This window comes from Coenobita brevimanus, chromosome 116, assembly GCF_032717465.1.
Source record: "Coenobita brevimanus isolate Jiangsu-jjx chromosome 116, ASM3271746v2, whole genome shotgun sequence".
NCBI lineage: Eukaryota > Metazoa > Arthropoda > Malacostraca > Decapoda > Coenobitidae > Coenobita > Coenobita brevimanus.
In genome coordinates this window covers 1,005,671-1,023,115 of record NC_137069.1, presented here as the reverse complement: position 1 = coordinate 1,023,115, position 17,445 = coordinate 1,005,671, and the positions used below count along the sequence as shown (strand labels likewise).

The following is a 17,445-nucleotide window of genomic DNA, read 5'->3' as shown; positions in this document are numbered from 1 at the left end:
GAAAGACCCCAGTCTGACCCTGGTGAGGCACTGACAACCACAAGGGGGTGCTGGTTCCCTATGCTGTGCATATACTGTATTGTACCTGTAGGACAGCCCCATAGAAGCTGTTGCTTATCTGTGGTTGATGTGTCTGCTTAGCCAGACAGTCTGGGATTAAGGAGAAAACAAATACTGTACTGTATATACCGCTTAATCTTCATACAGTCCTTATCTGAAACATTGCATCAGCCTTGGGTAAAAACAGACTGTAATTAACTGATAATCAGATTAAAGCACTTTATCAGGCATTGTATGTTATGCATTTCCAACAAAGCTGTTGTCTGTCATGAGAGCAGCACATGAGTGATCCCTGATGTATGTTCACAAGCCAAGTTGCCTTGGGCCCATATATCTCAAAGGGGATGAAATGGAATTGTTTCTTACTTAGATATCCATCTTTCTGTGTATTGCCAGATGCCTGTATCCCATATAGGGTGGCAACAGGCAGATTGCCTCCACGTTGCTCTGTCCTCTGCCATTTGACTGCCCTCCCCCAGCTCATGCCTCCCTCCTCATATCTCACCACTCCCCCCTCCATCTCATCCTTTACTGTTTACTTTCTCTTTTATTTATGATGAAACAGCAGACACAGTGTGTTTACACCCAGTATTGACTTTGTTACAGTTCCAAGTTTAGATGACATTGATGCAGACCCCGAACTGAGATTATTGGAGCAGGAGCCAGACTTGTGGGTGCACACGGTTGAAAAGGAGGTAAGTGTCTAGTGTTCTTTATCAGTTGGTCTGGTGGGTTGAGGCTTTCATCTAGTCAAAGATATTTTTGTGAAAGTTTGATTTGTATTTTCCTGCTAATCTTTACTGTACTTCATTTTAATTCTCTCGTGCAGGTGATTGAGGGACTGACGGAGAAACAAGTGAAGAAACAGGAGTATATCTATGAGCTTATTATCACTGAAAAGCACCACTGTCTCATGCTGAAAGTTATGCAGAAGGTAAGTTCAAATGTAGAATCTCTCTCTCTCTCTCTCTCTCTCTCTCTCTCTCTCTCATTTATTCATGTTATCACCATACAAGTTTATTCAGCTTAGGAAAGACCTTTTGAATTTCTGGAGTTACGTATAGCCTTCCTCTGTCCCTTCAGTGCAAAGACTCCTAAGTTGGATAAAATCATCAGGAGGTAGGAAGAGTAAATGGAAATATGTCATTAGAGTTAAATGGTAAATGAGGAAAACTTACATGAGTTATTAGGCCTGGTTGGTGTGGTTGATTAGAGCAGTAAATAAAGACTGTTTTGTAATGCAGTGCTGTTGTGAAGGAAACTTGGTATATTTTTTTTTTCTTTAGTATAGTACAATGTCCTTGCTGGAGACACAAGAACACATAGCCAGACTGTGATGTGGCCATAACACTTCCCTGCTTCACAAACAGCCCACAATACCCACTCTGTACTCCAGCACCCCACCACAATGCACTTAATCACCTCGTGCACCTTGATTTACATCTGTAGATTTATGGGGGTGCCTGGCTAAAATACTAAGTTTCCGGTACTCCGCAGGGTTCATGTCCACATAAGTCAGGAGTCATAATAATAACAACATTAATACAGTATACCTTCAAAGTGTAGTCACAGTTCTAGCACAGATATTCGGTTATTGGGTTAAGGGTCTGGTGTATAGAAATGCCGTTGGCCATTTTCCATGAGCTTCAGCACATATATTATGCCAAGTTTATTATTGAGCTATTAGTGTTTCTGAGCAGAATTACACTGTACATTTCAGGCTGGAATAAAATACACAGCCTTTTATTCTCAGGCAGTGCTAATTGTGTTAGTTTTCAGAATTATGGTATTGGTATTGATGATGCATAAACTGTATTTATTCCTGTTAAGTTATTTGTCAGTCTTCAAACATAGTGAACAGTGGTAGCCTGAGTTTGGACTCCTGCACCCCAGAGGGGGCACTCTGAGGTTGGCTGTTACAATCTTCTTTTTTTCTCTAGGTGTTTGCGGAAGGCATGATTCGCGAGCTTAATATGCAGGAGTCAAGAATAAAGAGGATATTTCCCTGCCTGGATGAACTGATCACCCTACACTGCTCGTTTCTATGGCGGCTGCGGCAAAGACAGCGCGGCAACAAGTATATAGAACACATAGGAGACCTGCTGGTGGAACAATTTACAGGGGAGAATGCAAGGGGACTCAAGGATGCCTATGGGGTCTTCTGCTCACAACACAAAGATGCAGTAGGTTTTATTTTATTGATTTTAGTGAAGCAATCAGGGTGCTTTATTTTTATTTTTTACCTGAGTGTGATTCTGTTTTATTGTTGCTGCTAGGATGCAGTTATTATTATTATTATTATTATTATTATTGTTATTATTATAATTATTATTATTATTGTTATTACTACTGTTACTCTTCTTTTCAGGCATCTTACTACAAAGATATGTTAAGAACGGACAGACGATTTCAAGCATTTGTCAGTCAGAAGTCTACACATCCACTGACCAAGAAGAAGGGGATTCCTGAGTGCATTCTCTTCGTCACCCATAGAGTAACCAAGTACCCTCTCATGCTGGAGGCTCTGATAAAGTACACGAAAGATCAGGAGGAGGAGACTGCCTTGTTGAAGAGAGCATTAGGATTAGTTAAGGTAAGCAACTGTGACTGATTGTTGAGGCCATATGGTGAAAACTGAAGTAAGACTCAAAACTAACGCAAGATTACAGCCTTTCCAACCTACTTAAGAATTATTGATTAGATTAACAAGATCTGTCAAGGTAGTGTATTAGAACTGTTGATCATAACTGTACATTTTAGCAAGCTGTTTAACAAATATAATGACGTTCTTTAATATATTCTGTTAGTATCTCATTCTGCCTTTTTTTCCCTCCTGTCTCAGAACCCTACTTTGGAATTGGAATAGAGGTCTGGATGATGATGGTGATGATGATGATGATGATGATGATGTTGATGATGATGATATATTCTGTTCCCAGATTAATTTCATAACTAACTTTTTCAGGAAATTCTTGTAAATATCAATGCTCAAGTTGCTGAGAAGGAGAGAGAACTTAGATTATTAGAAATCTACCACAAGATTGATGCGAAGTCGTACGCAATATTTAATGACCAGAAATTCAAAAAGTCAGACTTCTTCTCAAGAAATAGAAAGTTAAGGTAAGTACGGTTGATACAGCTTATCTTTATCACAATAAATCCTCTTTATATGTTGCCTATTTAGACTTTTTTTTTTTTTTTTTATGTTCTCAGTAAAGTATATAAGAATTTTCAGTTAGTCCAGTGGTCTTTTTCATTTTATGTTTGCCGCCACCAGATGAGTTTATTCAGCTCTAGAGAGATTGGTCAGACTGGAGGAGTCATAAATAGACTTCATTAACCCCTTCACCATCAGAAGCCTTTTCCAAGTTGAATAAAATTATCCATCAGGCAAGAATAAAGTGAAAATTACATAATTGGATTGAAAAGGTTAAATTTCCAGGCCTGCCTATGATTAGCTTCCTCCAGTTTACAGTACCAGATAGAAAGGATAAAATTATAATAATATTTGTAGAACATATCCCAAATTTATAAATACGAATTGCTTTTTTTTCTTGTATCTTACTTCTGAAAGGCCCAGTTATGTTGGAGGCAAGTGTCATATCAGGTTTGTTATAAAGATTTGAGTTATTTTCAGAATTTCAGTCAGACGTTGAAGATTTTTTTTTTTTTTTGGTCATGATTTGCTATTTCATGTCATTGTGTGTGTGTGTGTGTGTGTGTGTGTGTGTGTGTGTGTGTGTGTGTGTGTGTGTGTGTGTGTGTGTGTGTGTTTCTAGTTGTGATGTGCAGGGAAGGCTCGAGTAATTCATTACATGCAATGGAATTGATAATTTGATAACTTGTGCAAGGTTGTCTAATCATTTCCTGGCATGATATATAAATGGTACTGTTAATGCTTAGTTTACTGTCTCATTACTGCATTAAAGTGTATGTTATGGAAATTGAATGTGATATATTTCGGTAGATATGTCAAACTGAGAATCATGTTTTAAAATGGGTCCCATAATGAGTAAGTGTTGATTACCCACTTCTCTCTGATGACATATGGTTGTTGTGACTTTATTTGTATTTCAGATTTGAAGGGTCAGCGCTCTTGGTGCCACAGAAAGGGAAGCCAACACCCATTCAAGTTGTGGTACTCTCGGATTTGGTGTTTTTTCTTTTGGATAACAATGGGAAATATTACTTCTATTCTCCTGAGTCAAAGGTAAGATTTGTGGATTAAACAGAAGATTGGTGTGAATGGTGTGTGAAAGATTGTTTAGCCTGTTTCACTGGACGTGCTTCTGATTCTTATCCCACTTTTGTATTTTCTCTATCCTTTCTTCTAGGTCATACCTCACCCCATCCTTAGGAGGGAAAGAAAAGGTCATGGTGATGATGATGGTGATGATGTGTGTGTGTGTCTAATAGGAAAAGGGCCATGATATGATGAGGTGACCATATACAGATAGGAAAGAACAGGAATCATTTAATAATTCCTTCAGCTACATAATGCTCTTTGTGTTCTATTCTTTTTTTTTTTTTGTATATGAGGAAATTGTTCACTTGGCTCAAAGATTTCGTTCAAGGCAAAATTCAGCAAATAGAGGTTTGTTGTATGGAAGGTTCGCTGTACTTTAATGAATTAGATAACCTTAGTGTCATTTTACATCAGGCAGGTTGTTATAGCTTTGAAAAATGTTTGGTTCGGTTTGTGAATGTATGTGAATGGAGATTTAGAGAAGAGACTTTGCTGCCTTCATGATTCCCATAATACTGAACTTTAGATTTAAATTGGGGATCACAGTGTCTTTATTTTTTTATTATTATTATTATTACGGTTTTTTTTCTTTGCAAGCCAGTCTTATTATTACTTTTTTTTTAATTATTATTTTTTTTTAGCAAGCCATTATTATCCCTTTGAGAAAAGCATTGTTTGGTGTATTAGAGTACTGTACTTGAATAGGAAATTAGAGAAGGAGAAAATTTTACATAGTTGAATCTTACCCCATTCACTTTGATGACTTTTTTTTTTTTTTTTTTAGCGAGTTCATGCTATTTCAGTACTTTTATTCAGTTTTGAAGAGACTTATTCAACTGCATGAGTTAGATACAGGATAGCCTTCATTAACCCCTTCACTACAAGAAGTCTTCCTTAATCTGAATAAAATCATGTAAGTGGCGTGAATAAAATGAAAAAAATCATGTAAGTGGCGTGAATAAAATGAAAAATTACGGCCAGATTGAAGGGGTTAATATTATAATTTGGAATTAAACTTAGGATCACATTATCTTCTTGCAGCAAGCTGGTGTTATACCTCTGAGAAATGTTCTGGTGCGGGAGAGGGCCGGTGAAGGGTCCAAGAACTTTTTTCTTGTCCACTTCAAGAACACGGCCGAGATGATTGACAAGAACCTGGGAGGAGAGATGTTTGAACTGGAATGTTCTCACCCGAAGGACAGAAGAACTTGGCTTGATTCCATAAGGTAAGACGTAGTTTTAAAGATATGGTTTAATAATTAGTTACGAGATTGACAATGTATGTTAAGAACTGGAAGTCTTGATTCAGTAAGTTGAGAAGCATACTATATTTTAGTTGTATTGTGATTGGAATTCTTGAGGTATAAGAGAGAAGCAGTAAAAATTATACATTTCAGAGAGGATTATACAAAATATGGCTTGATTTCTTTAAGTATGAGAGAGTGGGTACTGCAGAGGAATACTTCATGTGGTAGCATTTATATAACCAGGTGGCTCCACCTCCCTGGTTATACATCAGTGGTGTAAGGAGCCCATGGGATAACTCCATAGGGCATTTACTTACATGTGGTTGGTGGGTCTGTTCAGCCAGGAGGACCGGGGTTAAGCAGCAACAGCAGTAACAAAAACAAATGACCTTCATCTCCTTCCCTATTATCCCAACCCCCATCTGGGCTTGGGGATGTGTGGGCAAGGCCTGTGGTCCATCATTAATTTTTTTTTTAAATGAAATAGAGAGGCTGCTAGAGATCAAGCAGCATGGAGAGTTGCTAGATGGTGACCAACACAGTCATATGCAATTGTGTTGAAGTCTTTATAAATTAAACGATAAGCATTTTTTTTTTTTTTTTGCAATACAATTCCTTAAGGGAAAACATGGCATCATTTTTACATTAAGTAAACTGATATGAGTTTTTATGTATCAACAGAGAAGCAATTGAACACTGTCCGGACGAGAGTGAGATGGGAGACAGCTCGAGTGAATACTCTAAACTACACGAAGAACACAGTGAGAAGATCAGGGACCTTATAGGTACGGAATTGTGTTGTTATTATTGTTTTTATGGCCCCAGATCACAATTATATTTAACTCCTTTGGCCAAATAATGCAATTTTGCTTTACTTTTGCTGCGCCAGACTAATTCATTCACCGTAAGGAAGCCCTATAGTAGTGAATAGGATTAGTAAATCCTGTACAGTATTGATCCCTTCTAGTTTGAAGTCTCCTCTGTCCTGAACAGGATCATCTAAATTAGCAAGAGTGAAGTAGAAAATACATAATTTTATTGAAGTGACCAACACCCATAAATATCAATGGACAGCTGTACTTATGCGTTGCTGTGGATATAATTTGTGTTTATGAGTATAGAGTCCAGTACAGACTCAGAAATCAGAAATGCTTGGCAATAGCTTTATGGAAAACGGAATATCTCGGAAAGTAGAATCGTAATGATAATTATGAGAAAATCATGTAAAAAATACCCAATAGTAACATGAACTGCAAATGTAGTGAAGTATCCTGTATTAGTAGTATATCATCTGTTGCTATACTTGTCCACAAATAAGCTCTGTCTTCCGGTGTATGCAGGTTGTGTGAGGATAGATATCGGCACCCAGCTTGTGCTTAAATAAATATTTTGGAAAGTGGAGGTTTCTGGATGATTGGATTTTGAAGGTTATACTGTCTATAGTGTATTTGTAACTCTCATTTTCTCCCACCCTTCAGCATGCCTACAACTGAAGGACAAGGAATTGGCCCGTGCATGTGAGGAGAAGATGGGTGTGGTGTGTGAACTGCAGGAACTGCTGGGCCAGGACGATACCCCACCCTCACCACAGTACCGGGCACTCCTAGACGACAACAACCTTGAGCCCACCACTGCCAGGGGGTTACAAATCAACTCACTCATGGTTTGTGTGAAGCTTATATGGAATTGCTGGGGAGTTTACTGGTAATCAAATACTGAGAGATGCAGTATAGTATACTGCCATATCTAAAATTTGTTAAAAATTCGCCACAAGGGATGGTGAGAGATCTCTAAGTTCTGACAGGTCCTCTAATACATATTGTGAGGCTAACTGTTGATGGTGGTGGTGGTGATGTGGCCTCAGGGTCGTCAGAAATATGAACCCAGTGGACAGACTGAAGTTGTCATTCTTCCGGAGGCCATATTCCTCTTACTAACCAGACCACCAGACACCCATTTGGTTATGTGGTTACCACCCACTGTTATAAATGGGTTTCCTTGGATACAGGATTTGGCCACAGAAGGTAGCTCAACATTGAGTGGGTGCCCCCTCCTCCGTACATAATCCATAATTCATCCAACCGACTTCATCCAGTGTCAACTTTCATATCGTGCTTTCTCATACTCTCATTTACCTTGACTACATATACCCTTTTCACTGCCCATTTGTACTGTATAATACATCCATTCCTTCCTTTTAATTATGCCATCAGAGCACATGCTCTTCAACTCTGTTAGCAGCACAGTTTTTGATGTACTTATTTGCTCCACATTTTTTTGTGAATAACATTACACATATATTGTATCCAAGCACATTTGTCAGTATTTCTTTTTCCACTTCTGTTACTCTTAACATTTCACTGTCATATGTTGCAGGAGGCACTACGGTTAGTGAGCGGAGCCTGTGGGTGGGGAACCAATCTGGCTCGCTCTGTCAGTTCAGTGGGAGAACACCAGAGCGATGCCTATGTGTCCCCCAGCCTACCAAAGCGTGCAGAGACATTTGGAGGGTTTGATAACTCGAATAAGGATGCCTCAGGAAAACGTAAGTACTTGGAGGTTTATTAGTGTTAAAGGGATATATTAGTTCACTCTTACTGCCTCCAGAAAGTTTTATTCAGCTTATGAATAAGTTCAATTAATGAAGGGTTTAATGGTGGCTGTAACAGACTCCTCCAGTCTGAAAAGTTTGTCCTAAGGTGAGGAAAAAATAAAGTAGCAGTAATGTAATTGAATGTTTGTCACTGAATTGGAGAGAGAACTGGGACAAGTCGTAGAGCACTTGAGTACATCATATTTTCTGGGCAGGCTGTTTATAAACTAGACTTCAGTGCAAGGCAGTTATTGTACTTGTGCCTCCCAGATTGTACACTGTGTGTTAGTTCTACCCCACCCTGCCTTCTCCCACAGTCAAGAAATGGAAGATTACACTCATGATGAAGGTTGACATATTACAGCATCACAAGAAGAGGAAATAATAGCATTTATTGTTGTTGTTGCACTCCCCTGATCTGTCTGGCTGAGCAGACACATCAACTATAAGCAAGCAGTTGCCTTCCTATAGCAGACACCATCTTGCCAGGGTCAGAACAGCATCCATCACGTGGCAAGGTGCACGGAAAATGGAGAAAGCAGAGCCCCCAAGAGAATTATCCCTCCACCTAAATGTGTATGCTTAATATTAATGATCATTGTGTAGGACTCTGGGCAATACGGTATAGGGGTCAGTGTGGGATATAAGGTAAAAAGAATATTTTCAAGGGAGGAGCTGCCCGTAAGAGCAGTAATACACTTTTTAATGTCATCTGCAGCCAATAAAAACATGGAGATTAGAGAGAGGGTGCAAGAGTTTACACCTTACAAATAATGTATCCCATTTAAAAATTTGATGGTGAAACCATTTTTAAATGATTATATTACCATTTCTTCCCACCTTAGGATGGGTTGAGGTGAAGTGAAGTAAGGTGATATGAGGTGAGGTAAGGTAAGGTAAGGTAAAGGTAGACCAGGCTAGGCTAGGCTAGAATAGACTAGATTAAGTTAGGTTAGGTGAAGTTAGGCTGTTGTAGTAATATAAAAGCTGATCTGTTTTGCACAACCAACAGAGGGTGGTGGTAAGAAAAAGAAGGATAGCCGGATGTCCCTAACCTCAACTGGAACCACTGAAAGCAGTGAGATCATGGAGAGCCTCAAAAACCGACGACCTTCTGGCTCAACCCTGGCTGTGCGCACATCTCAAGATAACCTGAGCATGGTATCGACACTTTCAGGGGAATCAGCCAACATACAGCAACAACAACAGCAGGATATGGCAGCCAGACTCATCCATGCACTTCACACATCACTTGTTCTCAGTCAGCATCATCTAACGCAATACGATATGTGAGTTAGGCGTGAGGCTCATTTCTGTGCATCTTCCTTATTACTGTCATCATTATCATCTTTACTTTCATCATCATCATTATCCTCATTGTCCATTTTCCAATTAAAGATGGGATGGGGCATGATTCAGAAATAAGGAAATAGAGCACAAGAGGAGAACTGTGAACAGCTTTTTATACTTCGTGTACCATGACTTGAGCCAGCTTTTTGTCCCTTTGCATCTGATTTCATGTAGCTCAGTGGGGGAAATGGACAATACGACAGCTTTATGTTATTTACATAGCACGTCTTTGTGACTAGCATCATAGTTTAGCATTAGTCTCTTGTTATAATTTGGTACTCAAGAAGGGGAGATGGCTGTTCTAGGGGTGGCGGTGGCAGAATCGGTAGAGAGGCAGCCTGCAGTCCTAATGGACCCAGGTTCGAATCCCAGCTGGGGCAGGGAACAGTGTAAGGATTTGAATTTCTTGAAAAGCAGACTTTTCTGATGTACCAGATAACCTGCAGACATGTCATAAAAGTACCCCCGCTATTACCAGTACACCAGTCCTGTATGAGACAGCCCTAGCATGTATTCAGTGTGGATGGTGGGTGTTAGTGCTGAAGTGGTGACATGTGGAGATGTAGGAGGACTACTGGGCCCCAAGGAGGACTACTGGGACTTGGGAATAGGCCCTGAAGCCTTTGGCCAGAGTTGGACACGTAAAAAAAAATAATAAAAAATAAGAAAATAAAAAGTTTGAGAAAAAAAGAGTATTATGAAACATGCCACTTCTTCATCATTATCCTCATATTCTATTGTTAGTCTCATTTTACAATTTGGTATTGAAGGTAGAGAGATGGCAGTTATAGGCCAAGTTAGAGTAAAATGAGTATAGTGAAAACATGCCACATAGTCATATACAAGAAGTCAGTCCCCACATTTACACCCACAGTGAATCATAGTAGCATACAAGTTTTTAGAGTACATTTTTCCCTTTCAGCTTGAGATCAAAGGTAGTGGTCAGCGGTGGATCAGTTGATGGACGCTTCCGACACTCCCAGAAGCTAGAAGAACTTAGAAATATCCAAGAACAAATCAGCCACGAACGAGCTCAGTGGACGAAAGAAAAAGAAGCCCAAGAAAAGTGGATTTCTGACACAAAAGAGGAGATTAAGAAAAAACAGGTAAGTGCTTTGTTGCCTTGGTATAGTCACTGAAATTACACTATGTAAGATCAGAGTATGCAAACATGTTGAAACGTTTGTAAACGGATGGATAAACATTAATAATTTCAACCCTTTTTAGTCAGTCGGCCTCCTCCCTCCTCTCAATATTCCCAAATCATCTTAAGATGCTGATTCAGATCACATCTTTTTATAGGTACAGCTGCAATCTCTACTCTGTCTTTTTATAGGAACAGCTGTGATCTTTTTTCTCTCTGTAGGAGCAGCTACAGTTTTTTTTTTTTTTTTCTGAAATAGCCACAATTATTTCCTTTATAGGAAGAGCTACGATCTTTTTTCTGTTTTTGTACAGGAACAGCTATGATCTTTTTTCTGTTATAGGAACAGCTGTGATTTTTTTTTTCTCTGTGTTTGTACAAGAAGCAGCTATGATCTTTTTTTTCTGTTGTTTTATAGGAACAGCTACGGCGTGAGGAGCAGGACATCCAACAGCAGCGGGAGACTCTGTACCGGAAGCTGGAGGCCCTCAATGCACAAGGGATTAGCCTCAGCCCCACCCTGGCTGTGTACACCTCAACCCCACCCACCCTCACACCTCAGGATGACCAGCATGGAGGTGGGACATTATCATCATCATTGTCATCGTCATTTTTATCGTCATCATTATCATCAGTGTCATCTTCATTTTTAGGTATCCACACTACAGTGGAGACTGAATATACTAGCCTTTTTTTTTTTTTTTTTTTTTTTTGTTCAAACACTTTTAAGTTTACTGCCATTCCTTTATATCTACTCCAGTTTGCTTTAAGCATAGTATAAGTGTTCCACGGGCTGGCATCCCCAGATAACTTTTTTTTTTTTTTTTTTTAACCCGCGCCGTCCCGAGGACGTACTTCCACGTCCTCACGTTTTGTCACAGCTAATCCCGAGGACGTACTTCAACATCCTGCAATTGCAAGGTTCATAATTTCCACGATTTTCAATTTTCGCGAGTCATTTTTGGTACGTATACACGGGACACCTTCCTCAACAAGATGCCAGGCAGAGACAATGCCTTACCCAGCATGACCTCCTCCCCCCCCCTGCATGCCCTTTTCTCAGCAATTCACCTGTTATCAGTGACCTGGCCAGTATAGCCATGTCATGCCACGGTACGAAATTCAGGGCCAGAGTGATTCCCCAATCAATGACAATGTGGAGGACAAGCTTTACATAGCATTAGAGGAAGAAACAGTTAGAAATGATGATCAGGTAATGTGGCAAAAAAAGGTCAGGTATTAGTGAGTGAAACAATGCTTATAATGCCTATATTACTGCTTGAAAACCAATATACTCTTGTACTACATATAAATTCGTAACAGTAAATAAATAAATACCGTTTATGAGTGGTGTGAAATAGTTATCCTCCCATACAACTCGTTTTCTTTGGTGCCAGCCTGATAGAAAACCCAGTAAGGTAAGGAGGCTCTCCAACCTGTAATGAGTATTTTAAACCTCAGGTGAGCGATTTCTCTATGAATTTTCGATGTTTCTCACCAAAAGCGAAAGTTTTAGCCAAAAAAAAAAAAGGGTCGAAAAATGGTCGGGATTGGGGGGTACCAGTGGTCAAAAAGTGGTCGGGACGGGGCGGGTTAAAGGGTTTCATGGAGTCAAAGATCAGTTCATACGAACACAAAATATGGGATCCTGTGTTTGTGTTTGTTCATTAATCATTGTGGTAATTTGCACAGAAGTATGTCAGTGTATTGCAGCTGTGTGGAGGCCATCCTGCATTCCTTTAGAAAGATTGGCAGTCACAAATTATCTTCATCTTTGACATCACCATTGTTCAGTCCCACCACACTTGACCCCATTGACCCAGACAACTTAGGGCAACAAGCATGGAGGTGCAGCCAGATAAAGGCAAGAAACCAGAGGGCTGAGGAGTGTTGGTATATTTCAAGAAGTGCTGGTGTGAGTGAAACATTGCCTTATTGGTCTGGCTGATTGATTAGTGGATGCCGGTGCATTGCAGGGAAGAGGAAGCAGTTCAGTGCAGTATTTAGTTGGTTGATTACATAGCAGGATTCCAAGGGTATGAATGGTAAGTGAATGAGTGTGTAGCCTTTTTAATTGTGCGGCCTGTTGATTACTTTTTCCCTGTACTCTGCCTCACCCTATCATTAGGTTGGAAAAGAGGTCTGGGTGATGATGATGATGGTGATGATTAATTCTTTCACTTCAGTGACATTTTAAAAATTTTATTCTTGCCGTATGCTGTTGATTTTATTCAGCATAGGACAGATCTTTGGAATTGGATGGATTACATACAAACAAACCAATACTACAGATTCTTCCTAAGGTCTGTACAGTCATCTGCAGGTAAGAATAATGAAATAAGAAAATATGTCATTGGATTCAAGAGGTTAATTACTGAATGTTGTTTCAGGGAGTGTTGGTGTGAGTGAGGGAGGACAGGTATCTCAGGGATCGCCTCACAGTTCACCCATCAGTTCTGCTGCACCCCCCCGCCCTCGCACTGACAAGCACCGCAACTCCTCCTCCTCCCTGGCTAGCATTATTAAACGTGACTCTAGCCAGTCCCTTCCCACACACCTCATCTCGGCCACCACCCAGCAGAAGGGTTCGGCGGCCACTATGAAGCAGCAGCTGCCCATGAAACTGGCTAAAGTTGGTAGCAGCAGCAGTTCAGGTTCATCACAGGGCAGCATGGGTGGGGCGTCATCTCCCGGACAGGACCACCATCGTACCCACCCCAGCCCCGGGTCCAGCAGTGGTCCTCAGCAGATGTTGCCCCTCAAGCTGCTGCAGGGGCCCAGTGACACCAAAGGCTCTCGTATGAGTGTTGGGTACCAAAGGCTGGCATCTTCCCCGCCCTCCCTCCAAGAATCCTCAGCTGGGCATTCCCATCAGAGAACAGGGTCGTCTCCGGCCACGCTACAGGTACAATGTTTTCACCTGAATTTGGCCAAAACTTGCCGTCCCACCATCCTGGTTGTTGCTTTGTGGCAGTAGATTAACGTTAGTAAATGATGGTAGTCACAAAGAAGCGCTATGGAAAGGATGTAGAGCTATGGCACTGTCTTTTTCTGGCATTGAAGTTTGTGAAAAAAGATGTAGAAGATTCAAAATCTCCAGCTGGTAACCAGTTCAGTCTAAGAACAATCTTGCTGTCTCCAGACAGTTGTATTCTGTTTAGGAGAGTTTTTTTTTTTTCTTTTCCACTGGAAGGGTTAGATATGGTCATCATTAACCCTTACAGTGAGAGGTTTGTACTAAAGTCAAAAATTTTGCCTGAATGTTGCAAGAGTAAGTTAAGACATTTGTACAGTAAAACTTCAATATAACGGATTTCAATATACCAGTATTCGCTTTTATCAGACTCGTGGAACCTAATCTAACCTAACCTAACCTAACCTACCCGTCTGGCAGCAAACTCTCATCCCTTTTCTGTCCAACTCTCTAATGCAGGAGTTAACCGTTACTCCCAGTCTTTCATTTATGCAACAGGTCAACTCTGGAACTGTCTTCCTCTGTCTGTATTTCCTGCTGCCTATGAGCTCCAGTCTTTCAAACGCAGTGTCCAGGGATCTCAAAATGATCGGATCTTGAATTGGGCTCTCTATTGTATTTTGTTTTTCTCTTGGAGGGAACTGTACTGCGGGCTCATGGCCTTTGGTTCCTTCTTCCTCGCATTAAAAAAAAAAAAAAAACAAAAAAAAAAAAAAACTTTGGAACCTAGGAACCACGTTTTTAAATTTTTTCCGTGGAATAAAAAAAAAATAGGGACTGGTTGGGCAAAGTGCTGCGGATTACAAATTCACGGCTTAAAGATTCGTGAATTAGGCGACTTGACAGTACTGCAATGGTGGTGAAAACAGTTGGTGAAAACGGTGAAAAACCGTTTGTGCGATCTGGACTAATGTCTGATATATTGGAAAAAGTTCGGGTTAGCAGGGGGAAGTCTGGATGTCGCTGTTATCAGACTTTCACTTTTATCGGAATGGCTTGGGCCCCAATTAGACCGTTATAGTGAGGTTTTACTGTATAGTGAAAGTGTTAAAGAGACTGTTGTATTCCTTTACAGAATGGGTCTCCAGCCACCAGCCCTGGCGCGGTGTCCTCCACTGCCATAACCACGGCCCAAGGTACTCGTGCCACGCGCACCAACACCTACCCGAAGCTGCCCAACAAGCCCTCGTCCCCTGCCTCACGTGCTGACACCTCCACCAGCAAGCCCTCCTCCCCTGCCTCCCGTGCTGACCCTGCCACCCCGGAGGCACCGCAGGAGGGGGCCGCCTCCAGCGCGCGTCCGGGCCAGCGCATAAAGGACCCAGACACAAATCAGGATATAATATTCTTCTAAGAGCTTCTCTCAAATTAGCATTTTTTTTTTTTTTTTTTTTTTTTTAATAGTTCCAGTGGTATGTCAATCAGGCTGATAATATTTTTTTTTTTCTCAGTGAGCAGGATTGCCATACCTCTGCCAGTCATGATTAGCATCTGTCCCTGTGATTAAGGCATTCCTTCCTTCATACACACCACTACTTTTAAGAGACCTTTAATGTTTATAATAATGCTACATGTGAAATGTATGCTGTAGGTTTGGGATTTGTACATAACACATACTTCACACTGTCTACCAGCTACTGGTACCAAGCACTGGTGGGAGCTCATACTATCGTGTGATAGCTGCACTCTGATTTATCTTCTAGCAGATGCTGCTTAGTATATAATGTTTTATCAAGGCTGATGGGTCAGTATTCATATTAAGCATGGATAGAAACTTTTATATAACATAGAGAAGGAGTGAATGAGGTACTGAAGATAACGTTTGGTGTGAATGGTTATTTTTACATATGTATAAATGATGATGGTAAATGTTATCGACTGGTTGCCAATTCCTGTGGCCTTTACTGCCCTTGCGTAGGGAAGGGAGCAGCCTCGTGGGGAGAGAGGCTGCTCCCCTTCTAACAAGCATCCTCGTATGAACTGTCACGAGTGCTGCCGATGCTCACGTCCTTCGCCGTAACCCTTAACGACCTTACCTCTATTATTTTAGGTAAACTTTTCTATTTGTTATTAGAATTTTTGATAACTAATATGTCCAGTTAGCTTGGAGGGCAGTGTGCACATTCCAAAGAATAATTATTTCCATGTTGTAGTTGCTGCGTGTTAGCCCAGATGGACTATAGGGTATCTTATATAACATATATCTAGACTTCATTTGTTTTCTTAAAGCTCAATGTACATCAGCCAAAACTTCCAGTATCGTCTGGCAAAAAACTGGTGGAATACGTGCATAGTCAATAGTGCAAATGTTGAGATGGGGGTAAACTTGTTGTGCTGAATGTTTAGATAAATGTACAGTGTAATTACTCATGACCAGCACAAACAGCAACATTCCTAGGGGTATTTTTTGTGCATTTGATAGTACTTAAAAACAAAAATAAACTTTGATAATGTGTGTGTACAGTACCGGAGTTTCTGCAGTCACTGTAGGGAAGAGTATACAGTATGAATCATTTGCTGCTTCCTTTTAGTTTACATGATCCTTGGCAAATGAAAAAAGTGTTGAAAATATATTGATCAGTCCAGTGTAGTGACAGCATCGGCAAAAATGGGGCTCTGCAACTTTATAGTGATTTTTTATTTTTTAATTTACTCTCATCAGTTGGATAATCTAACTTAGAACAGTTGCTCGGATCATTGCCGATGGGTTTCTTAATGATACCTTGGCTACAGCTGATGGAGGCATGAATTAAGCATTGTACAGTCTAGTCTCTCAAATCCAAATGAATAAGGGTTAGGTTGTACTGTGGATAGCATAGGATTATACGTTATTTTTTATGTATCCTACCTTATCCCTTCCTTTAGTGGGAAAAAAAAAGGTCAGGATAATGATGATGATGATGATGATGATGATGATGATATTATTTTTTGACAAACTCTGCTTCCAGTAAGTGTAATAACTTTAATTTTTATCATTAGTCAGGAGCTTTAGGACAGGGTTTAGTTGGGATAGTAGACTAGGATATGAGAGACTCGACTGTATGTTTTCCCACCAATTGTGACGAGAGTTTTGCCACTACTTAAATTCCCACAGTTCTTTTTCTTACAGGAGCGTTGGATGAATGTTTCATGTGGCTCCTTTTTTTCATTTATCATTGAGAAAAATTGAGCCACGAACGATATCTGTTCAATTCTCAGGTTATCCAGCTCGTGTGCATATTTAGTCTTCCATATCACTGTACTTAATAATTTCCTCTTTCTCTCTGTCTCCCTGTCTCTTTCTATTTTTTTTTTTTCTTTCTTCTCTCTTACACACAGATTCTGAAGGCAGTCCAAATTTACATTAAAAGAATTAGAAGTAGGTTGCATATTGATTCTCATTGTTTATACTGTATACAGTAGTACTTAAATAATAATGATACATATAAATTTATATTTTTCTTCTAATTGCAGGGGGATTGTTTGGTAAAATAGACTGTGACTAAATATCATGTTCATTGTGATAATTTGAATAGCATAAATATTCTTCACTGAACAAGTGCTGGAATGGGAAGCTTTCATGTGGTGGCATTGATATAACTGGGTGGCTCTGCTTCCTGGTTATACAATCATACCTCAACTTTTTCACTCTCACTCAAAAGGAGGATGGTGGACTGCAGGAGGAGGGAAGCTTAAGCCTGCAGTTCTCTGGGTTCACATTTCAGATGAACCTGAGACCTCAGTATCAACAGTTTGAAAGGTGAGGTCTGTTAATATTGGTAGTACTTTATATTTGATAATGATAGTTTATTTTTATCCATATCTGACAGTTATGAATTTACCCATTGATCT

General features: G+C 40.1%; 1 protein-coding gene across 1 annotated transcript in view; it reads left to right on the top strand.

Moving 5' to 3' along the window:
* Positions 1-16,430, top strand: part of cyst (rho guanine nucleotide exchange factor 18 cysts) — a 285,265-nt gene extending 268,835 nt beyond the window's left edge. Inside the window, exons 16-30 of the mRNA XM_080287144.1 lie at positions 667-755; positions 890-994; positions 2,001-2,243; positions 2,429-2,653; positions 3,026-3,180; positions 4,138-4,270; positions 5,348-5,532; positions 6,235-6,338; positions 7,032-7,216; positions 7,930-8,098; positions 9,159-9,435; positions 10,419-10,602; positions 11,059-11,218; positions 13,031-13,545; positions 14,690-16,430. Coding sequence (XP_080143270.1) covers positions 667-755; positions 890-994; positions 2,001-2,243; positions 2,429-2,653; positions 3,026-3,180; positions 4,138-4,270; positions 5,348-5,532; positions 6,235-6,338; positions 7,032-7,216; positions 7,930-8,098; positions 9,159-9,435; positions 10,419-10,602; positions 11,059-11,218; positions 13,031-13,545; positions 14,690-14,968 — 3,008 coding nt within the window. The 3' untranslated portion in view covers positions 14,969-16,430. The remainder of the gene's footprint in view (positions 1-666; positions 756-889; positions 995-2,000; positions 2,244-2,428; positions 2,654-3,025; positions 3,181-4,137; positions 4,271-5,347; positions 5,533-6,234; positions 6,339-7,031; positions 7,217-7,929; positions 8,099-9,158; positions 9,436-10,418; positions 10,603-11,058; positions 11,219-13,030; positions 13,546-14,689) is intronic.
* The last annotated feature ends 1,015 nt before the right edge of the window (positions 16,431-17,445 follow it).